We start from the raw sequence: 24,432 nt of genomic DNA, 5'->3' as shown, positions 1-24,432 counted from the left end.
CAGGGGGTGACACATTACATTGGCATGTTCTCCTGTAATTGCAGTCCGGGGAGACCGCTCTCCACGTGGCAGCTCGGTATGGGCATGTGGATGTGGTTCAGTTTCTCTGTAGCATTGGCTCCAATCCAAACTTTCAAGACAAGGTGAGTCATGAGCACTGTCTGCATTTTTTCAACAAATAAGGCTTTATATAAGTGGTCAGAACTTCAAGTCTTCCCTTTAGCCTCTAGCATGTTTGCAAATGAGAATTACCGAGGTTTTGATAGCTCTTAACAGATAAAGACTCTGAAAAACCGCGAGAACCAGCCTGTGCTGTAAAATACAGGTTCTCTCAAAAATGAAAGCTTAAAGGTGGAGAAACAACTCCATGAAGCTGTGGATGGTGGCGTGTGCTCTGTGAGTTCAGCTAAAGATTTTTATTAGTTTTTGCCTTGAATTCTGCTTGGTTTTAGCAGTCACAGAACTTTTCTGCAGTGTCAAGGACTCATTTTTGAAAATGAGAGGGCTCAGGAGGGTTTCTTTAAAGGTCTGAACTCTTGTAAGAAAACAAGGAAGAGAAGGCTTAATAGAAAAAGAAAATCCATTATTTGACTCTGTATGCGAGTTCCACAAGCCTCCCCAAGTGCTGCGTCGTCTAGGACTTCCATTTTATTGTTTGAGCAGCCCTAGTCTGAGGGAGGACAGAACATGCTCTTTGTCTATTTCTTTACACTCAGATTTTTACAGAAACTGTGAATACAGTCCAAGTCCTCTACTACTATCAGCCTCAATTGTCTCCTCTTTGATATTTGCCAGGTACAGAAAGGATATCCTATTTCTTAGAATTTGATAGAGCTGGTTCTTTGGTGGGTTTTAATTCTCTCTGCTTTTTCAGTGGGCTACTTTCAGCATGTTTTTATGAAACATTTGAGGTTTTTAATGGTGTTCCACATAACTGCTCTGACATACAGTGAATTGAAGTTGAATGTTTTGAAGTTTCCTGGGTTCAAGCAAAAAGCAAATTAGTACTTCAGTTGCAACTGAACTCCAAATGCAAACAGTTTCAAAGGCTTGTTGTGATGTGTCTTTAAAGGACTCAGGTTTCTGAGTACCTTCATTCCTAGAACACTGGGATATGCTTCTGAACACGGTAAGCAGAGTGACCTGCCTCAAACTGCAAGTCTAGTGGGATTTGCATCTCTGTGGTGATCGATCTGTTTTAAACACTGGATTAGTCTCAGCACACAGGATATAGAAGTTGTTTGTGAACAAGGGTCTGTTTTCAAGTGAGAGAGCCTCAGGAGCACAGATAGATTTAAAGTAGGATTGCTGACACACAAGGTACCATAACCACTTGTATGTCAGCTGAAGTTATTCTTGCTTTTAGAATGTCAGCATTAGAAATTACAACATCTTTTTATAGGACTTACTTAGTAGACTGTCTTTTTTTTTTTTTTTCCATACCATCTTTTTGTCTTTTTAAGTGGGGGAATTGTTCTTCCTTGAGTTTGGTTCAGTATTATTTTTTGATTTTCCATGTCAATAGGAAGAAGAAACCCCACTGCATTGTGCTGCTTGGCACGGCTACTACTCTGTTGCCAAAGCACTCTGTGAAGCAGGCTGCAATGTGAACATTAAAAACAAAGAAGGGGAGACCCCACTCCTGACGGCATCTGCTAGGGGTTACCATGATATTGTGGAATGCTTGGCAGAACACAGGGCTGACCTTCATGCAACAGACAAGGTTAGTTATGTCCGGAGACCACAGGGACGTATCTCTCAATTGCTTCATTTGAGTGCTGCAAGTCAGCATTGTTTCCACAATGCAAATTTTCATAGCAGTTTGCACAGAGCCCATTGATGGCTGCAATAGTCTTTAAAGTTGTCCACTGATGGTTATTATTCCATGATTGGGTTTTTGCTGATCCATTATTTCCTTCTCAGTTATCATCTCATGAGTAACACTCTTTGAAAAATGGCAGGAACATCAGGTTCTGTAATTTGCAACAAGCTGTTAACTTCAGAGAAAAAGATGGATTTGCTGTTGGTCTTTGATTCCTATGGGTTGGATAAATCACACCCATTTCCAATAAGAACTATTTAAAAATATTACTCTAGTTGATTCAGAATCAGTTTTTGTCTTTCATGATGTAATCCAAATAAATAAATTTAGAATTTCATTGCTTGCATTTTTGGCGTGGCTGGCCTTTTCACTACCTTTATTGCTAATATTAACAAAATAGTTATTAAAGTAAGTTCAGAAAAAGGTTTTCTAAAATAATTAAATTGTTTTTTCCAGTTACATTGTCTCTTTAAGTTGTTCCACAGAGAGAAAGCTCTATCTTTAAAGTTACTGATCACAAAGCAAATTGCATGACTTTTGCATAACTAACTTCTGTCTAGTAAACACTAGAGTTTGCACTATTCAGCTGGTTGTTACAGTTGATCACTGTCCTGCCTCCTAGGAAAGCTGTTAGAAGAGAATGTGTATTTGTATTTCATCTGTTCCACTGCAAAGACCAGTGGCTTAATAGAAATTTGCTTTCATCTCATGGATTATTTGTTTTGACAGATATGGTGCATCTCCCTACCTCCACCTTCAAATTAAAAACTATTGTGATTCTTGAAGCAAGGAGATGCACCCTGTTACTTGAGATGATTGTGACTTTGCTAAATGTTTTGATTTTTAGCATTATTGATCTCACTTACAAGCTGTCTTTTGATTTCAGGATGGTCATATAGCCCTGCACCTTGCTGTAAGAAGATGTCAAATAGAAGTAGTTAAAACTCTCATCAGTCAAGGATGTTTTGTAGATTTCCAAGACAGACATGGCAACACTCCCTTACATGTGGCCTGCAAAGATGGGAATGTGCCTATTGTGATGGCTCTCTGTGAAGCAAGTTGTAGTTTGGATGTCACTAATAAGGTAAATGGAATATGGATGCTGAACTACGTTGTTTATTAGGTCACCTGTTGCATTCGATGACCTTTTCAAATTCTCTAATATGAAAAAGTCTTTTCTTTGATTCTTCTATCTCTTAAAGTGGCCAAAAGCAAAGTATTAAATTACTCACCTCACAGAATTACCACAGTTTGTTTCAGTTGAATAGATTATTAAAGATACATGAAGGAAGAACCCAGATGAATTATCACAGTATATTTTGCCAACCTTCTTCCCTAGCCATATAGCTTTGCTTTATGCAGATTACATCTAGGTGCAAAAGAATAGACGAAATGCATTGCAGCTGGCTTTAATTTCATATGTAACATTAATTCATATGTTGAAGACTGGTACATTTTCTGCTACAATGTTGTAACGCTAAAAGTATTGATTGCAATGATTATTGGTAGATGAATGGCAGCTAAAAATGCAAATAATCTGTAGTTGGTATAAGCACTTTCCAAAAAGAATATTTCATTACCTGTCCCTTAATTTCGAGACACTAGTTCCTTTTTTTTTGCTTCTGTTGTGCTCATGCTGCAGTGTATGAGATAACTAAACATAATGCCCTATGGGCTTATGTTATGGCTTTTCTCCTAAAGATCTTTAAGAGAAAAGTGAGCTGTTTCAGGAAACTTTCTTTGGATAGCTTGAATACGTCAAGATCAGCCACTGAACTCTGCTGACATACTGTGGTGCTTAGGGCTTGATATTTAGCTCTGACTGTCGTCCTCTGCCCTATTTAAGTTTCATATATGCCACAAAGTTTGAAAGTTACTTATAGGAATCTTTATGTCACTATCTGCAATTTATTTGATTCAGGTATTTTAGCTTCTTCATGTTTTTTTCTGGTAAAGTACATATTCTCATATTCTAGCAATAATACTTTGCTAGTAAGCACTTCTATTTATTACCAAAGCACTTACATTGTATTAGCCAGGTAAAGAAAATGATCATGTTTTTTGGCATGAGGATTGTCCAGTGCAATCACTTTTGGTTTCAACAATAAAATCATCAACTGTCAAATGAAAAAAATTAAAACAATGAGCTCCTCTGCTTCTCATTTTAAATCTGATTGACCAGGCAATGAAATCCAGATCCAAAGATAAGAGCACATTTTAGTGGAGTTAATGGACTACGAGGCTGTCACCCTCTTTCCTAGTGGAGAATGCTGAACTGGGATCACCACCAGCATGCTGTAGAAAAAATAATCAGCCTTCAAATATTCAGTGGCTGTGAGAACATGGTTACAGAAGCTATGGTTGTAGTTATTGTTTTGTTAATCTTTTAGGAGTAATGTATCCTGTGGAGATTTTTAGAGTGCCCTTTATTTGAATGGTGACCTTGAGTGTTATCAAATAGAGAATCTTAATTTCTACCTCTCATCTTCAGAAGCAAACCCTGTATTAACAGAGCATTAACAAAATTACCTGCTGTCCTTCGTCCAAACATCTGGCTTTGTTCCACATACGTGTAATACTGATTGAAGGCACTGTTTGTTTCTTTCACAGATTCAGTGCAGTAGAACATCACATGCATTTATTTAGAATCATAGAATCACAGAAGCATTTAGGTTGAAAAATAACTACAATATCAGAGTCCAGCCATTCACCCAGCACTGTGAAGTCTACCACTAAACCATGTCCCTAAGTGCCACATCTATATGACTTAAATACCTCCAGAAATGGTCACTCCACCACTTCCCTGAGCAGCCCATTCCAGTGCTTGACAACCCTTTTTGTGAAGAAATTTGTCCTGATAGCCAATCTAAATCTCCTCTGGCACAACTTGAGGCCATTTCCTGTAGTCCTATCACTTGTTTCATGGCAGAATAAACCAGCCCCCAGCTCACTACACCCTCCTTTTAGGCAGTTATAGAGATTGTCTAGGCCTCTCCCAAGCCTCCTTTTCTCCAGGCTAAACACCCCCAGCTCCCTCAGCTGCTCCTGATAGGATTTGTGCTCCAGACCCTTCACCATCTCCATTCCCTTTTTCTGGCCATGCTTCAGCACCTCAATGTCCTTCTTGTCATGAGGAGCCAAAAACTGGAGGTGTGGCCTGACCAGTGCCGAGTACAGGGGGACAATCGCTGCCCTGGACCTGCTGGCCACACTGTAATACAAGCAGGATGCTACTTGAGTTGAGGTGTTGGGTATGGAGGAGCCTGAGCATCTTTTCACCTTCCAGTTGTCAGAAATTTAGTTGGCTTTGCTCTCAAATGCTCTTTCAAGAAGTAGTTTTATGAGTTTGTTTCTGACTGTAGACAGGAAGAACAGTATTGAAAGCCTAAAAATGTGAAGTAATAGCAGCAGAGATAATACCAGAAGAGAATAAATTGTAATTTTTTTAACAGTAGCTCTGAACATGAAAACAGAAGGGAACGTCATGAGGACCTGTTGTCAGTGAAGAGACTCATGGAAAAAAGAAAAAATTGGGAAAGCAATACTGTACAGCCCTTCCCTCTTCACTGAAAAAATATAATACTTCATGCTGACTTCTTTCATTCATTCCTTTTATTTCTTTGGATGAAAGGGGGAGACTGCAGATATGTAATCTTCAGTAGTACTTGGATTGAAATAGAACCCAGAGTTCTAAAGGTTAAGGAATTAGTGTTGTTCATATTTAATTAAGTAAAAAGGCAATTAAATTTTCTGGAATTAAAAAGACATTCTCAAATATAGCCAAAAAAACTAAAGAATTCCTCCACAGTTGTGAAGGATTTGGCTATAAAATTGTTTCCCCATTTTTTAAATAGTCGTCTAGCCTTTGTTTTTAATTGCACTTTCAACAGTTGTACTTAAGCTGCTATCAAAAGTACTTTTTCTTGCAGTTTTTGTATCACAGTGTCTCTCAGTGGTAGGGAGGAGAAGAGAGATCCAAAGGGCAGGAATTGTGCAGCAAGATTCCTTTATTTAATTATTTTACAAACTCCTTTATAGACTTTTTTCTTCATAGTCTAATTGGACAAAGGATCAGCCACCCCTTGGGGTGATTGGCTAAAATCCTAAAACATCCATTGTCAAAATATTTTTCTACTGTACCATAAACAAAGCTTAGCAAGGTCGCAGGGGTTCATAGCTTATAGAACTCTGCTAATATCTTCCATGAGAGAGAAAAGTATCTCACGGGAGTGGAAAGAAGCAAGAGAAATTCTTGCTAGCTGCATATGGTATCCACATTTTTGCAAAACCTTTTCTGTGTATCAGTATGTATAATTGTGTAATACGTTTGATTATTAGTCATAAAATTTGAAGTGAAGTTCTTTGACTAATGTAATGACACTTCTTTCCTCATGTTAGTATGGAAGAACACCTTTACACCTGGCAGCAAACAATGGCATTCTTGACATTGTCCGGTTCCTGTGTCTTACCGGTGCCAATGTAGAAGCATTAACCTCTGTAAGTATTGAGAGATGCTGTTCTTCTTCTTTTATGCATGATAGTAGAAAACAAACTCAGAGACAGGTGTAGGAAAAGGACATTATGTTTTGAAATTAGAAAAAAAAGGCTGTTGTATGTTATACAATGGGAGTGGTATTTGTTATATCTCTCTTGTCTACTTGTTCCCTTCTTGCAACTGAATTTGGAGCTGATTACGGTACAGTACAGCTACCACTTCATCTAACCTAATAATTTCTTCACCTAAGAATTACTTGTATCATTATGCTTTCTATAAGCACAATGAGTCACTGTCATTAAGATTTATGTCATTTCACATCACATTTGAGAAAAGTACAAATACATTGTATGTATCTTAAATATTTTTCTTGCATTAAGGGGTTAAAAATTTCTGGTTTTATGGTGGGAGTTGTGTGGTTTAATGGATGAGTGAACTAGCATGCGAATATCCTTGTAAACTAAATCATTCATGTCAGATCAGCCAGCACCACTGCTTCCAGTTAGTAACACTGAAGGCATTTTCATTCTCAGTAAGGTGAGAAGCATCCTCCTAATGACATATCCACAGCAGGACTGAAGTGTCCTTCGTCATACACACGATAAATTATAGACATCATACACACAATTACATGTGTTTTGAACAAACTAACCATGTTTTATATTCAGATCCAGTGGATCGTTTTACATTGCTACTCATTGTAACCAATGTATTCTGCTTAGAAATAACTATTGCTCTGTATGAGGAAGACATGTTGTATTAGATTTTAGTTGAGTCCTCAATTTTCAGAGTTCTTTCCCTAAGCAATTTTTCCTGAGATGGCTGAAATGGAGAGGAAAAAGGAGAAAACTTCTGTATCGTTTGCTTTACCCATTTGGTAGAAAATACAAAATTTTATGTTGTTTTCCTCAGATTTAGTACTGCAGTTTTTTCTTTTAAGCACAGATCTTATGTAGCAGGAGAATGCCAATAAACTTGGAGTTGTGGCTTAAACAAGTTTAGCACCTAATTGCTTTTTGATAGCTATTGGATTGTATATTGCCATGTCCCCTATTAATAATAATGAAATGTGCATGCAGTGGACTCGGTAGGATGCTCTACAGATTTCCTTTGTTGCCTGTTTTTTGTCTTTTTTGTCTGTTCCTTACATCCCACTGTGTATATGTACTTGCACTACTATGTACTGTAGAGATGAGATAAAATGAAAGGGTGGTGGGGGAATTCTTGAGCTGTTGCTCTTCGTTTATGTCAAGACAGCTGTGTTGGTATAATTGCCCATGTGGACACTGTCCTTCCAAGATAAAGGTACATTTTGTCTCTTTAGTTTAGGTCAGTTTGAAGGACATAGCAAAACAAATAGTGCTGATACTAAATCTAGCAGGAGTAGTAGACTGAATATATGGAACCATCCATTATTCCAACAGCGTGGTGGCAGAGAGAAGGAAAAGGAGGAGGGGACCAGAGGAACTTGCATGTTGTGATTTTAATATTTCAGTTTTGCATTGGTTTGCTAGAGGGATATTAAACTGTTCTGAAAACTTTATTAACAGCTCTTTCTGAGCCAGTGCAGTAGAATTAATAGCCTTTTTCTTCTTTCACTGGGCATTTCTGAGGAGCTAACTCTTCCAACCCCATTAAGTAACTGGGCTGTATTATGAAGTCCTTGCTTCCTTTCTGGGATAAAGCCCATTTTATGACTAGTTTGATTTTTAATTTGATTGCATGGATGGTGTTAAGTGACCTTAGAAAACCTTCCACTCCTGGAGTATACAATCATTTCAAATGTTTGAAAATTGCCCCAAAAAATCTGTTGTGCTTACATGCTAACTGGCACCGTGTTGTTGGATTCTCCTCATGGAAGATTCTAAACCAACTTTAAAATTGTCAGATAGAGTAAAAATTTTGGATGTAGATACTTGCAAATGCCACTTGAACTCAGGATCAGCTCTTGCAGGCTTTCTGATCTGCAACACAGGGAGCCAGTCAGCAATTTTGATGAAATATTACCAGTAGGTGTAAAATACGCTTTCATGGATCCTGTAACCAAGCCCTTTTCATATGTCAGTTTTGCTTACATATTACTATACCAGTGTGTAGATACTCTGTACTTTTCAGGAAAGCTTGAATAGGAAAATAACTTGCTATTTTGCTTGTGGATGTATTTTCTAATTCTCTTATCTGAGATAGTGAAATAAGCTAAGTACTCCTTAATTAGTTACCTCTTACCAAAATTTAAAGCAACACAATAGCATAATGTAGCTGTAAGAGTCAAAGTAGTGGGCAATTTTTCTTTTAGTGTTTTTAGTATTAAACTGCTGATCTGTAAAACATAGATAACTAAATGACAAGACCATAATGCTGAAGGCAGCTTTGCTTCTCCTTTTTAACTCGCTGATGCAATTTAAACTGCATCCCATACAAATTTCTTGCTTTCTGGAATCCTCCAGTGGCTGATATGCCACTGTCAGTCTTTATCCATTGGTAAATAACCACTCACTTGCTATTCATGTGAGTCAATATGCTGATGTGTCCCTTCTTTGTGAACTTTTAAATCTATTCAGTGGACAATATCTAGAAATCACTATCATCCTCTAATTGGTGAGAAGAGAAATTGAATTCAGGGGGAGGAGTGTTGATTTTGCTCTCAGACTCTGAATTCAAAGTATCTTGCTACAGTGGCATCCAGATGCCCATCTGTAAAAGAAAAAGGAAGGAACTGCTGCTAATAATTTGTGTTTTAACAGGATGGGAAAACAGCAGAAGATCTCGCCAGAGCAGAGCAGCATGAGCATGTAGCCAGTCTGCTTGCAAGACTTAAAAAGGTTGGGAATGCATGAATTTTAACTGTGGTTTTCATCAAAGCTATTCTAAAAGCTGTTGCAAAATTCCTTACTGCAATGGTGTCTTTTTTTTCTTTTTCCTTTTTATATTTTTAATTTTAAATTATGCCAGCAATTAAAGCAAATATGTACATATTAAAGAAGCTGGCTAAGCTAGTCTGCACCACTGATTTATATCTATCAGTCTCTGACAGTGCCTAGCAAAGCATCTAAGGTGTTTATTTAAAAAAAACATATTAAGAATTAGCACATCCCCCAAGATGACTTATTTCCTCACCATCACCATTTCACTTAGATTAAGGTTACGAAGGATGGGGGGTTTGTGCCCCTTATGAAAATGTTAATACCGTATGGAAAAGTTGCATAAGTTCTCAATGTCATCTTTTAATTCTGCAGTTTCAGTATATCCAAATGTCTTGCCAACTAGAACAAAAAGCTGACCTGGGCTTGTGAGGCGGTGTGTCTGACACATTTGATACAGACTGATTAGTCAGATAGGCAGCATCACTCATGCTGGGAAGGTTGAGTGGCTACTTGCCTGGAGATTACAGGCAAGAGCCAGACCAATTAAAATAATCCTGTTACAATTATAATGTTGAGTCTATGATTGGAGAAACTGAAATAAATTACCATTTCTGTTGCTAGTAGAAGATGGTGCACACCATGTATTGCCAAGGTGGAAGTAGAATCATGTCCTTTAGGCCTGCCAACAGGATTGTAAACTACATATGTGTGAAGATGTGAGAAAGCGTAAAGTTCAGACATCCTTTGCAATGACAGCTTTTGTAAATGTTTGTCATAACAGGCTCCATTTTGCATAGTTACATCCCCACACCAAACTCTTATCTCTTGTGTCTGCATGCAAGCAGGTAAATTTGTGATTCAGTCATGATGTAAATATGAAAATAATACAAATTGACCTAGAACAAAAGAAGAAGGTCAGATAGATGTATTTTGAAAGAAATATTAGTAAACTGTAATTCACTTCTTGATAGTGGAATATACATTGCTGAAGGTCTGTCTCTATATATGTGGGGAAAATGCATGGTGATCATAAACTTCATTAGACTATACTTTGTGACAGAGAATCTGATCAATTGAAATTTTAAAATTTTATCTAACCACTGAAAGTATTCTAGTACTACTTAAAATGGTCAGTATAATCTAGTACAGAACATACCTTACACTTATTTTTGGTGCTTGTGAAGTATTTTGCCTCTAATACAGACAGATGAAGAACCTACTATCATAGTGGCTCTTGTGGAGGATTCAGTATTAGCTGTAACAGTGCAGTGTTACTAAATAAATGCTTGCTGGTGAGGAAGGAACTAAATTGTATGCACAACTGTTTCTGTCAAACTTCTCAGCTCAGTTGCTGCATGCTTATAATTCGGGGGGCTCATCCTATGTGTAAATTAGGTGCAAATGCAGAACAACAGAGCCTCTCTCTCAGCTCCAAACGGGGAAATGAAGAAAGGGAAGATGAATCTACTAGTTACTTTGCTCTCCCACTTTTCTGCTTTCTCCTTGTTTCCTTAAAATTCACCCAACCATGAGAAGCACAGAAAAAGTTTATGTAAAGAAGAGAAGAAATGCACACTGAATTGTTGTATTGCTCAGGTGATAGGTGTCACAGCAAAATTCTTCAGTGCTGCATGTATACTCTGTAAGCGTATGTATATTGGTTAACCTTCTGAGACTGCTGGGTTAGGAGAATGGGTACTGAAAGAGGCTAGTTTTGATGCCTTTGCCCTCTCCACTGGGGGTCAGAAGAATTCCATTCTGATTCCATCACTGATGTTGAGCCTGAAGATGTGCAGTTTTCATGAAATATCAAGGTGGCTTCTGAGAGTGAGCACAAAACCATCCTGTCTGCCAGTCCAGTAACTGATGGCTTGCATGATGAACACCAGTCTGGCAAGAAAGTGTATCTAAACCCCATGCTGAATGTGTTGGGAGGCAGACGTTCCCTGCCACATGTTGTGATTTCTTCCTCATGTTGAATTTTAGGATACACACCGGGGGCTTTTTATCCAGCAGCTGAGGCACACACAGAATCCACAGCCCCGGATCAAACTGAAGTTGTTTGGACACTCTGGTGCTGGGAAAACCACCCTTGTGGAGTCTCTGAAGTGTGGCCTGTTACGAAGCTTTTTCCGAAGACGTAGGCCTAGGCTCTCCTCCACAAACTCCAGCAGATTCCCCCCATCCCCTTTGTCTTCCAAACCTTCAGGTATGGTTTTGAGCCATAATGTTCGTATGAGAAAAGAGTTTCCTCTTAATCTCTAAGCTCCTAAGAAAAAGCTGTTGGCTGCACTGCAAAAGACAGGACAGCCTTAGCATGTAAGAAACAAAAGAAAAGGGGAGAGGGATTGATTTCTCTGTGCATAGGCTTGTACCTAAAGTAGAAGAAGAGGACTAGCACGTGTGAAGAAGATATGAGTAGTTAAGGTTTTGTTTGCTTACACGCTGCATAAGTGAACTTGCAGAGTGGAGGACAGGACTTGTAAACACTGCTTTTTATTTTTCACAAAAAGTCCTAGGCTGCAAACATCAGTGTCATTAATAGCTTCTTTTTTGCTGGAGGAACTGCAAAATTGAAACAGTTGCTGCATCTTTATGTGATTTTGAAGTAATAGCAGGATTCAGAGCTGCTTCTGATGCCTTGGAGTGCTTTTCCTTAAGGTACAGGATGAATTAGCCCAGTTAGAGGTGTCTAAAATTGTCTCCAAACACGGTGAAAATAAATGAAAGCTTTCTAAACTGAAGTAAATATTTGCAAATATTAGGGAATAGATTGCTCATGTAGAACCAGTTGGCGTGTGCAAAGTGGGAAGAGCTACAAGGTGTGGAGAAACTAGCTAGGTTTACACCTGAGCATGTGCCCACTTTTGGAAGGACCCACAGGGGTACAGTGGAAAGACCAGTGAACTGTTTGTCCAGGTCCCTTTTCTAATGCTGGGAGCCTACACAATGTACACAAGCTAAGCATGTTGAGGAGCTCAAGTTTAAATTGATGTTTAGAAGTCGTGTTACTGTGTAAGTTTTAGATGGGGCCAGGCTTGCCTTTTTTTAAAAAAAAGCCTTTTGGATAATACTTGCAGGTTTGGATTTTGTTCATAATTTTTATGTAATGTTAGAAGAGTGCTAGTAGTAGTTTTGATCTCTGCTTTCTCTCTACTCACCTGAGGAAGCTCTAGAGCATCCAAAGAGTAGCTTGGCAAGGCAAGATCCATGCCACAGAGATTGTTATTGCATTTGATGTTTACTTAACACAAGGGCCTCACATCTGTGATAACAGAAAGAAGAACTTGATTAAATTAACCAATTAAAAGTTCTTGATTTATTTATCTTAATTTATTGTGTCATACAAAGGGGGATAAGTCACTCAAGGAATATCAGTTCCTGGAGGCAGTACAGGAAGGTTTTGACTGAAAAAGATTTTTTTGTGATAGTTTGTAACAGAACCAAAGGAGAGGTGTTATGTGCTCACACCATCATAAAATCAGAAAGACTGCCAGTCACATAGGCAAATCAGTGTAGAAATAAAGATGAATTTGAAGCATGCCCTTGAAAAGAGCTTACCGAGATATAAAGCCAGAAAGTTGTGCAGTCCTATACATACAAAGCTACTATGGTGTTATTTTAACATTTGGAGGTTTGGTTTTTGCTTCTTTCAGTATATGTTCTTTTGGGATGTAAATCATTATATAGCATGTAAATTATGTTATGGGTTGAGTGACATAATCAGAAAAATATTTAAATCAGCACAATTTGATCTATACTGGATGACATGATTTGTTTGTTTATGTGTTTGTTTAAATTCTGTAAAAATAGGTGTGCGAATTCACCAAATATTTATTTACAAGAGCCCAAAGATTTAAAATATTACATTAGGAGATCAAACATGAAACTATAATTTTACAGCTAACAGGTAATATCTTTGTATTGTAAAACCCAAATATTAGAATTTGCTAACTAGTGGAGGAACGAAATTTTTATCCACTAGATGGTGCAAGTCAGTTTAAAAGCCCTTTTGTTTCTCAGTTGCACTCTGGGAATCTGAATAAACATGAAATTTAAAAATTGCTTATTAGTAAAATAGTTTTGGTTAAGGGTCTGCTTTTCTCCCTCACCACCCCAGAGACACTTGTTACACAGCGATACTTTCTGATACTTTTACAGGAATCAATAATATGAATATGTGACATTTCCATGCCAATAATAATAGGTCATGCAATGAAATTGTAGCCCTTAGCTAAAAAAAAAAAAAAAAAGGCAATATAGCTTTGCAACATAGAACTTTAATTATTGAAACCTTTCATACCCATAAAATTCAGTCTTTCTCTATGCTTCCCACTCAGAGGTATATCTGTTAATGGACATAAGTGCTTTATAGGATCATTCTAATATTTTCCTTTTAATCATTCAGAATAAGGATGTAGTTGTGTATGCCCACAGCTTCATAGACATCTCCTTTCTTTGAAGAGCACTTTGGGTTTTTTAATCTGCTTTTATGGCTTGCATACTTGTTTTGAAGTGATCTGGTTGTGATTTTCACATGGTTTGTAATCTCATTTTCCTTTCCCTGACCCAGTTTCAGTAAGTATTACGAATCTTTATCCTGGTTGTGAAAATGTCAGCGTGAGAAGCCGTAGTATGATGTTTGAGCCAGGCCTGACCAAAGGCGTGTTAGAAACTTTCGTATCACCTGCTCATCACTCTCACTTCTCTTCTGATGACCAGTCCACCAAGGCCATTGACATCCAGAATGCCTGCTTGCATGGTAAGAAGAGCCCTGGGCTGGGATGCTTTAGTGCTGCAGGAGAGTTAATGCCATTTTACTTGTTTTTTAAAATAAAAATGGGGGGAAAAGTCTGACTTGGTATAGTAGTGACCGTGTTTGACAATTCAATGCTGGTGGGATATAATTCGTTTAAGGAGAAAGTAAATCTTCCTGAAGTTCTGTAGCTGCTGTAATATACATTTTAATCACTCATGTCACATCTTTATAGTATTACGTAGAAACTTTTTTGAGGTAAGTGGAAGAGTAGAAAAGAGGGATTGGTATGACAGGAGCAGGTTGGCAAAGTAGCCAACCATACTACTAGTATGAAGGCTTCTTCACTTATACTATATGTCATCCGGAGATTTTATCAGATTTAGTCTGGCCCATTTAGTCCTCACCATTTAACTATATTCCCAGCTATGCAAAGGACATACTGTTTTCACCCCATGACATGGCTGGAGCATATTTGGTGAGCCCTGGAGCTCATCAGTTATTGTGAGTGGAGCTTCTGATTTCATTTCTTTTTTTGCAAGGAAGCTAACTGCTCTGCAGTTGAAGCCAGTTAGCAGTAAGAGGGGTCAATCACAGGAGGTGTTGTAAGTACACACATGGCTTTTGACTCTGAGATCACACAAGTGGTGCTTATACTCCACCAGCCATACTAATCATCATTTATATAGGTGGTCAAATCTCTTCTTCATAAGGAAAATGTTTTGCGTGCCTTAGCAGCTGCAATTTTGAAGCTGAGTTAGTATTAATCAAGAGTTTATTTTGGAGACAGAAACCTGCTTATGAGTGCACAGTAATGAAATGAAATGACAGAACAATTATCCTAGATGCTGAAGAGTTTGCCAAGTAGCTAAAGCTTGTTCTTTGTGCAGGCTAATTTCTTCCTTCAGTATAATTTGAAACCCAGTCAAATTTTGCAGTGAAACAGAGTTGTGCCACGGACTCTCAGAAGGACTTTCTTTTCTTTCTCTGTGCTGTCTTGATACAGAATAAAGTGTACACACAGGTGACCTCTGAATATCTGTACTCATAACAGCAGGTTGGAGTTTTCTGACTTCTCTCCTTCTAGAATTTTGAGGTGCATCTTAATCACAATCTGTTTAATTAGAGGTAGTACAAGTGTGGCAGACATCAGTCACCCTAATCAGATGGTGCATCTGGGAACTGCAGCATACTAACACTTTTCTCACCCAAAGCTAAAGGAGGTGGCAAAAAGAAGCATGGAGCTCTTGGAATCCTTACCATGGTGATTGTTCAGCCCTGATTTACCAACACAATGCGAATAGTAAAATTCGGCAAAGCAAAGTGGCTTCTTTGAGAATGTGCTTCAGCAGTTTCTAAAATTAGTGGTGGCACGTTAAGACGTAAAATTAATAAAAATATTAAGCTTTTTTGAGGTGAACAGGAAAAGAATGGGAGCCATTATTTTTAATTTTCAAGGCAATTACAAGATCTGCTGCTGTTGTTCAAGGCAAAGCTCAATGTAATTGCATAAGACTGCATGCATTTAACACAGTTGCTTACATATGGCATCCAGCTAAATGTCCTAGAGAAGGAATGTGAGAGAGGAACAGATTTTGAGGGTCCAACTGCTAAGGCTCTGAAACTGACTGAAACTTGTTCCCTTTGATCATGATTGCATTTTCAGTCTTGCTTTCTCACATGCATACAGTTTATCTTTGCAAAAGTTTAAATCAGATTAACTGTTTTGTTTGTCTTTCCATGGCCAGACGTTTCATGCTTACTGGTGAAGTGTGATCTCTTCATCTGTTTGTCTGTTTTTCAGGAGTTGGTGATTTCAGCATCTGGGAATTCTCTGGGAACCCTGTGTACTTCTGCTGTTACGATTATTTTGCTGCCAATGATCACACTGCAATTCACATAGTGCTTTTTAGTCTTGAGGAGCCTTATGAAATCCAATTAAACCAAGTGACCTTTTGGCTCAATTTCCTGAAATCATTGGTCCCAGTTGAGGAGCCAATAGGTATGTTCCTCTGCCTGTTAATGAAGTATTGAGGTCTGTAGAATAAAGCTTCTGTGCAACTGTGTACATCGTCTGTGTTGGGTGTCTTCATCCCCACGTATTCAAACAAACTTTACATAAGGTTTCTTGGAAAAAGGGAATTTAACTGTGGAAGAAGCTGGAAGAGTTGCATACACCACTTAGTTCAATTAAAAAGGGTCACAAAGTACAGTGCATATCTTGTGGCACTGGGGATTTACATTTGTACATGGCAGATGAAGTTTTATGTCAGATAAGCTGCCAAGAGAGGGCTGGAACCATTCAAAACACAAAAAAAAAAAAACCCAAAAAGTTTAGACACACTGCTTAAATTCCTCTTATATCTAGCCCCCAATTAGCAGTGTTTTCAGCATAAATTAGTCTTGTCAGTGACAACAGAACAGGAACAGTATTATGAAACAGCATTACCCTTCAGTATGTGCAACTTTCATGTGTTTAACTAGAGTTAATGATGACTTCAAATATGATAACTTTCTGGTGCTGATGCACAGAAATCAATATTTCTTGTAAATTTCACATATTCTTCAATTTTGCACCGGTTTTAAGTAATTTTACTTGTTTTATATTCAGGCTTACTGAAAGTTACTTGGCAGGCAAACAAATTAACATTTAGTAACATTTTTCTTAAAAGGTCTGGTAATTCAGGTGTATATACAGTAACTTGTAACTTGTTTGCATTTGTATCTGAGTATTGGTCTGCAGACTGTGACAGTTTCTTGGACTAACACACTTCTGATACATGTCTTGGTTCCATGATCTGAAAGATTATTCCAGCCAGTGGATCTAACTCAACACTAAAGGACATTTGTAACAACGCTAGAGATTCACCAGACAAATGTATTAAATACTTAACATTGTGCAAAGAGTTGTTTTGTCTCTCTTTCTGTGTTCTGCTTGTTTCTGTACGCATTATCTCAGGCACACAATGAGCCAAGGCCAACCCTTGGTTTTCAGTTCAGGCATCGGCATGCTTTTATTTTCTATTTTAGATTAAATTACAAGGTTACTAATATCAGCATTTGGATCTAACCAACAATAAATTACCTGTGAAAGTTAAAGCTCAGAAATTTGCAAAAAGGTATCAAAGCTGCAAATACAGCTAATTTGCAATTGCTGAAAGCTTTTCACAGCTCCTCACTCTAGCAAGGAAACATAGTTCTTGGTTCAACAGAGTCAGAAATCTCAGTTAATTTTTTCTTCTTGCTTATCTGATGATCAGCATTATTCAGCTACTTCACTTAAAAAAAATAAGATAATTACAAAACAGTTGCTATGCAGAGATTTGGGGAATTGTGGCTTTTTATGAATTAAAAGATTGTGTGAGCTCTTAGTTGATGAGAACAGAGCAGTGTTGTAAGCATATTTCTCACGTGAAGATTTTTTAAGGCTAGAAGAGCAGGATTAGGTGTACTGGCTCTTAAAATTAGTCTAATGATGTCTTTCCTTTTCTGGAATATGAGTTTAAGAAAAGATTGAAAACTCTGTGTTCCGTACTGTCACCTCATTCATGCCATTTGTATCTTTCTTTCTTTCTCATTCTTTTTCATGGTTTCTGCCAGGCTTTCCTACTTAACTCTCACTTAAGTGAGAGGTCATTGTTTGTGTAAGTACTGCAAAATAGCATTCATATCAACATATGAATATTGTAGACATTTTGTGTTCTTACAATCCTCTTTTCTGCACCTGTAGTATAAAGGACCATCCAAAGATTATGCAAAACCCTTTCAAGAAGCTGTTGTTTCTAATTATTTTTTCCTCATGCTGTCATAGTTTGTAGTTAGTAGCAATATCATTAGTGCTATTGATTATTGTTTTTATTAAACCAATAAAGTACCACAATATAAATGTATCTGATGTTATTCAAGTAGTCTAGCTATTAAAATTGGGCCTTATATAGACAGTCCTATAAGCAGATAACTGCCAGAGCACCGGCAGCTACACTGTTAATGGCTATGCTTAGAGTTGGTAAATCACTACAAAAGTGATTGGTATGAAAAATGTAAAATGCATTTCTGCTTTCCTGGCTCAGTATCAGCCATCTCCGTAGGCATGCCTCATAGTGAGGGAGTCCTCTTGCTTCTCTTCTAGCATTTGGTGGGAAGCTGAAGAGTCCCCTGCGTGTTGTTTTGGTTGCCACACATGCTGACATAGTGAATCTGCCTCGGCCTGTTGGGGGAGAGTTCTGGTATGACAAAGACATCTCCTTGTTGAAGGAAATTAGGAACAGGTAAGTGGGAAGTATATTTATACATAGCACTTAAACATGCTAACTGGAAAGAAAAAATACTAAAATGCATTGGAATATGTAAAAGGTTTTCATATGGCTTTATGATATTATGGTATTTTGAATAAGTTCAGGAAGCCTATATTGTGCTAAAATTGAAACATACACCAATAGTACAGTGAGTAAGCTGCCCTGAGCTAAAATGAGCCCAGTGGTGTCAAAATTAATTGTAGCATAGGCAGTCTCACCCTGTAAACACTGGGCTACATCCAAAGACCCATTCCAGCTTTCCATCTAACATCTTGGTGCTCAGGTTTTGCCCTGGTCTCAGAAAAGTAGACAGTTTGCAGCTAAAAACTCTGGATGCAAAAGAGGAAACTTTATCAGAGAGCTACCCTTAGGTCTGAACTGATGTAGGATAGGTATGAAAAAAACTTAAATGAGGCCTGGAAGTACTCTACAAACCCTACATGGTTTGCAAAAAGCTGGACTTTATGGAGTCACACAAGGTGACAAGGTGATCCAAGAGGTATCAAGAGGTTAGGGAAACTTCTAGAATTCTTCAGCAAATGTCTGGAGCATTTGCTAATGGTAGATGGAAATAGGGAATTTTTCATGAACATACTATTGTTTAAAGTAACAATACCTTATATGCAGAGTGGAAAATGCAGAGCATTTAAGTGGGAACACTGGGTGTGAGAAACCATCCAAACCTGTGAGTATAGACACTTTTCTGGGTTGTACAAGAAACAGATGTAGGAATTCCAGCACAGTGGGGAGGGGGGAGGAAGGCAGGAGGGGCAGTATCTTAATCAATTGAAAAGACTGAAGTACAATTGTATTAAGAAATAAAATGGATTTGGGGCTAAGTTAATAAGAATTTTTTTCTTTTAGATTTGGAAATGATTTGCAAATTTCAGAAAAGTTATTTGTCCTGGATGCTGGAGCATCTGGGTCTAAAGATATGAAGCTTCTTCGAAATCATTTGCAAGAAACAAGAAGCCAGATAATTTCTGTAAGTAGTGCCCTATGGTCTGGGTTGGACCAGCCAAAATGTGAACATCTTGTGTAATAATCTTCTGTAAATTTCAAACTTGGAACAATGAAGCATACAGAAACCACTGTTGTTCCAATTTTCTATCAGCATACTTGACAGGTCTTGTGATAAACAAACCCTTGAAATCAAAGATTCAGTCAGTATTTAGAAAATAGTAGCTGTTTTGACCAGGTGACCAAAATACTCTCTGTTGAAAGGAAACAATTTGAGATTTCAGTTCAAAGTCATAATTTTCTTTTTTGATTGGCAGCTATTGGATTCCAGCATAGTATTATAGAGAAATAGAGAAACATATTATAAATATATTTCAGGAAAGTAAGTTTTTCATTAAAAACCCACCAGACTAGAACAGTTTTCTCAGCTGTTAGAAAGACAATTCCAAATATAGATATGTAAACTGAATCTGTATTAACTTTTGACTGCATTTTTAAATTGAAAAATACTGCTTCAGTTGTATCTGTATGTGTAGGTATATGCATGTGAGACTAAAGGTAAAGTGTAGCCATGGTTTGATATTATCATCATGAATCCATGGAGACTTCCATACTAAGAACTAAGAAATTTTTGTAGCCTGTGCTAAATGGATTAATATTATGTTACACACCAACAAGATTTTCTGCAGCTACTTTGGAAATGCATTTTTTTGTAATTGATTAAGAGTGTATGTATTACTGAGTTAATTCTGTGGGTTGAGGAAAATACTTGGATTTATGCAAAATTCAGCCTATTTTACATTCCTGATGGTCTCTTGATTTTATAAGCTTTTCTTCTCTACGAAAACTTTATTTTAGCTATGGTCACTAGCTTGAAATCTGAAGGGGTTTACTGCATAAGAAGTGGAGGCTGTGGCTTGAGAATGTGGGAAGAAGGCATCAGGTCTAAGGCAATCAATACATCAAAGTACCATTTTTGCTTCTTATTTAGTACTCCTCCGTCTCATCTTTTAAGTAAATTGGTACTGTACAGATATTGATGAGCACAGATTCTAAATAAATCCTGATAATTTAAGAAATAAACACTAATTTACAGATCTATGAGGACAACTCATGGTGATATTTGGAAAATTTGCTTATTTCAGTGAAAAACTGGTTCCTGCAATTCACTTTTTTAAGGAAAGGTAGATAGACTTTTTGGCAAGAGAATGCCAGATGAAAGAGTAAGGGTCCAGCACAAAGGAACTCTTTAGATCCATTAGACCTCCATTAAAAAAAAATAGTACACTATTCTCAAATGGATGTTTTCTGTGCTTTTCTAAGACTTGCCCACCTATGACTCACCTGTGTGAAAAAATAATCTCCACACTGCCTTCATGGAGAAAAATTAATGGACCCAACCAGCTGATGTCCTTGCAGCAGTTTGTTTATGATGTACAGGAACACCTTAATCCCCTAGCAAACGAAAATGACCTACGGCATATTGCACAGCAGTTGCATAGCATAGGAGAAGTAAGTATTTTTATGTAAATTCCATCTCTTTATTTGCAAGATATTGTTCTGGTAGAATATTGCTTTATGAGTTTAAGCAGATGTCTAAAGTCGTTTGGTTTTTTTCTCTTCCTCTTAAGACATAAGTAGAGACTGCTTATTAACGCTTTCTGTTATCATTATGTCTTGTGGCTTCTATTTTGTTCAACATAACCTCTTTGAGACAGGAATAATTAGTTTATTGCTACAGTTGTAAGAATATAAAATACCCAGAAAGGATCACTATGTTATCACCTTCAGTGAAGTGTTCACTGCATATGAGAGATTTATATGTGTCCATTAGAAATTGAATAGTAGGATAACAGCTTTGCATAAACAGTTTGCAAGGCATGACTAGGCTTTCCAGCTGTTAGGCTCTAATGGTTTCATTACTAGTGGAAAACAACAGCAAGATCTGGTTTTTGTTCTGAGTACTTGCCATATATTTAAATGCACTGTTTGCTTTTTCCTGTGAGCAGTGTTAATCAAGTTATGGGGTCAGTCTGTTAGGAAGGCAAGAAGTTCGGCTATTATTTTGTACTTCACAGGATATAAACAGTAACTTTCATATTTATAAACAGATTAACATTATGCAGAGTGAAACTGTCCAAGATGTTGTGCTTCTGGATCCTCGCTGGCTCTGTTCTAATGTTCTTGGAAAAATCCTGTCAGTGGAGAACCCAAAAGCCCTCCATCACTATAGAGGTCGGTACACTATAGAGGACATCCAGCGTCTGGTGACAGATAGTGATGTGGAAGAACTGATACAGATTTTGGATGCCATGGATATTTGTGCAAGGGACCTTAGCAGTGGAGCAATGGTGGATATTCCTGCTCTCATAAAGACTGACAATCTCCACAGGTCTTGGACAGATGAGGAGGATGAAGTGCTGATTTATGGTGGTGTTCGAATAGTTCCTGTGGAACATCTTACCCCATTTCCTTGTGGAATTTTTCATAAAGTTCAGGTGAATCTCTGCAGGTGGATTCATCAGCAGAGCACAGAGGGGGATGCTGATATACGTTTGTGGGTAAACGGATCAAAGATTATGAATCGTGGAGCTGAGCTTTTAGTGCTGCTGGTCAACCATGGGCAGGGTATAGAGGTTCAAGTTAGAGGACTGGAAACAGAGAAGATCAAGTGCTGTTTACTTCTGGATTCTGTGTGCAGCACCATTGATAACTTAATAGCCACAACCTTACCAGGTCTTCTGACTGGGAAATATTACCTTAGTCCTCAGCAGCTGAGGGAACATCATGAGCCAGTAATGGTCTACCAGCCTAGAGACTTTTTCCGTGCACAGAGTCAAAAGGAAACATCATTAACTAACACTATGGGGGGATATAAAGAGAGCTTTAGCAGTATACTTTGTTTTGGGTGTCTTGATGTTTACTCCCAGGGAAGCCTAGGAATGGATATCCATGTTTCTGATCTGAATCTACTCACCAGGAGAAAACTAAGCCGACTTTTGGATCCACCTGATCCAATGGGCAAAGATTGGTGCCTTCTGGCCATGAACCTGGGCCTCCCTGATCTTGTTGCAAAGTACAATACAAATAATGGAACACAAAATTACTTTCTCTCAAGCCCAGTCCATGCCCTTCTGCAGGAATGGAGTAATGCACCTGACAGCACTGTAGGCATACTAATGTCTAAACTGAGGGAATTAGGTCGCAGAGATGCAGCAGATTTCTTATTGAAGGCATCTTCTGTATTCAAAATAAATTTAGATGCTAATGGTCAAGAGGCTTATGCTTCCAGTTGCAACAGTGGCACATCTTATAACTCGATTAGTTCTGTAGTGTCACGGTAAGAGGAGGTGTTTTGCATGGGCATCCTTTCAAAGCGCAGAAAGGATAAAAGATACTGCATAAAAGTTACAGTGCATACTAATTTATGAGATTTTGGATCAAAGGATCCTTCTCTGGCACCACCTTTTTTGTTCATAAACTTTCTACTCCTAACTGTGAATTGTTGCTCTTTATTAAAAAGACTGCTGTACTTCTGGTGGTTTAAAACTATTTCTGATAGAGAATGTGCTGCTTAATACTGCCATTTCAACTGGAAAGTCTTAACTTTTGGATTATGTACTGCAACTGTTTTATATAATTCTCCCCATAAAAGGTAGGGAGAGGAATAGCACATAGTACCTTTTACGTGTGTTTCTTACATTTGTTTTTTTCCCTTCCACTGTGTCCTCTGCTTAACATTTTTTTATATTTGTAAGGAGAGAAATCCACCATTTGTGGTCAATATGACCAAATTTAAGCGCATTGTTTTTAGCTGAAAAAGTGAGTGCCTTTTGCAGAAGGGAGAGTGCAGTTGATTTGAATGACCCTGCTGGAGTTTAAAGAACATGCTACCTCTGTTTCACTTAAATTGTCTGCATGCTTATCATTGCAAGTGGTGCTTGCCTGTTAATTTTTCCTGCACTTCTAAGACATTGGTGATGACTCATGCAGAGCATTCTTGTGCCAGTACTATACATATAGACATGTGATACCTAATCAACTTCAATTACAGTCAAATCATAATGTGAAAATCTCTTAAACTTGCCAATTATCATGCTTCGTTATTTCCATGCACCTCAGGTAAAAGTTCAGATCATTATAGAGTTCAAAAACCACAAGTGTTGAATACTGCAGAATAATATTGTCTAGCTGTCAGTTGTAATTTGTGTATAACAAAGGTTTTCTACTATTAGATCCTGCATTACTTACTTCCTGTACTTGAAAACTTTGATGGGGATAAAAAAAAAAAGGAAGCAAGGTTTCTTGCAGTGATAACTTTAAAATTGATATGAGGGAATATGACCCATTCTCTGTTCTAAAAAGCATGTAATTTTCATGGTGCGATATGTGTTTGTTTATATATATTGTATGTATATATATTAAGACTATTTTTTCCCTAATCTTACAATGTAGTAAATTTTAAAGGATTTTTCTACAAATAAACTGTTGCTTGTTGCATCCTTGTTGATCACATTGTGTTGATGAAGGGTATCAAAACTTCTCTTTTCTTTACAGTCACAATTGTGGAGAGGCAATGCCTGCCATCTGAAGTTCTGGGAACCTCCTGTTTGACTTCAGGGGGATTTCTTAGTAAGCTGCAGGAATGTTTATGTATTTTTTTTTTTTACTGCAGAGGTGGTCCCTGTGCATGCAGAGAGATCTGCATTCGTTTCAGCAAATGGCAAGCCGAAGCAGTTTGCTACATAGCTTTTCCTTTGTGGTTTTTCATAATGGAAACCAACACAGCAAATGTGAGACTATCATCAGGAATCCTCCAGATAATACTGTGCTGCAGAGGGAGAGGACACTTGTGCTGCAATAATGGTCCTTTACATTAAATATCCCCTCATCACACAAGGGACTGTGCTGGTGCTGCTTATTTAAAATCTCAGCATCACTCCCTGTTAGCTGCACAGTCTTGGTATGGCACTCTATGCAGGCAGCTTAGCACAATACCTCTGCCCTGTGTATGCTGCAAAGGATTTAAGCAAGGTCTTCTTAAAATGCTAGTTGCTGTTTCCCCCTGCCTTTCCTTGCCTATTTTACTCTTACTTCATTAAATCTTTCCCCAGGTCCCGGCTATCGCTGGGCTCTATAGTTAACCATTCTTTTAAAGTCTAGTCCTCAGTAAGAAGTATAGTTTATGAGCAGTCCTACCCTGAGCTGTCTGTGTTTTGATATTCTGCCACTGACAAACT

General features: G+C 37.9%; 1 protein-coding gene across 2 annotated transcripts in view; it reads left to right on the top strand.

The window, feature by feature from the left end:
• Positions 1-23,692, top strand: part of DAPK1 (death associated protein kinase 1) — an 87,400-nt gene extending 63,708 nt beyond the window's left edge. For both annotated transcript variants that reach the window (XM_042033164.1, XM_042033162.1), the window contains 12 exons: positions 45-143; positions 1,526-1,723; positions 2,709-2,906; positions 6,221-6,319; positions 9,062-9,139; positions 11,168-11,390; positions 13,755-13,943; positions 15,742-15,939; positions 18,067-18,205; positions 19,097-19,217; positions 20,516-20,704; positions 21,304-23,692. In XM_042033164.1, coding sequence (XP_041889098.1) covers positions 45-143; positions 1,526-1,723; positions 2,709-2,906; positions 6,221-6,319; positions 9,062-9,139; positions 11,168-11,390; positions 13,755-13,943; positions 15,742-15,939; positions 18,067-18,205; positions 19,097-19,217; positions 20,516-20,704; positions 21,304-22,536 — 2,964 coding nt within the window. In that variant the 3' untranslated portion in view covers positions 22,537-23,692. The remainder of the gene's footprint in view (positions 1-44; positions 144-1,525; positions 1,724-2,708; positions 2,907-6,220; positions 6,320-9,061; positions 9,140-11,167; positions 11,391-13,754; positions 13,944-15,741; positions 15,940-18,066; positions 18,206-19,096; positions 19,218-20,515; positions 20,705-21,303) is intronic.
• The last annotated feature ends 740 nt before the right edge of the window (positions 23,693-24,432 follow it).

The sequence above is a fragment of the Corvus kubaryi genome, unplaced genomic scaffold (genome assembly GCF_017639235.1).
Source record: "Corvus kubaryi isolate FWS band 111438036 unplaced genomic scaffold, C.kubaryi_AGA036_p1.0 37357, whole genome shotgun sequence".
Lineage (NCBI taxonomy): Eukaryota > Metazoa > Chordata > Aves > Passeriformes > Corvidae > Corvus > Corvus kubaryi.
The sequence above is the reverse complement of the archived record's forward strand: the minus strand, read 5'-3'. Positions and strand labels throughout refer to the sequence as shown.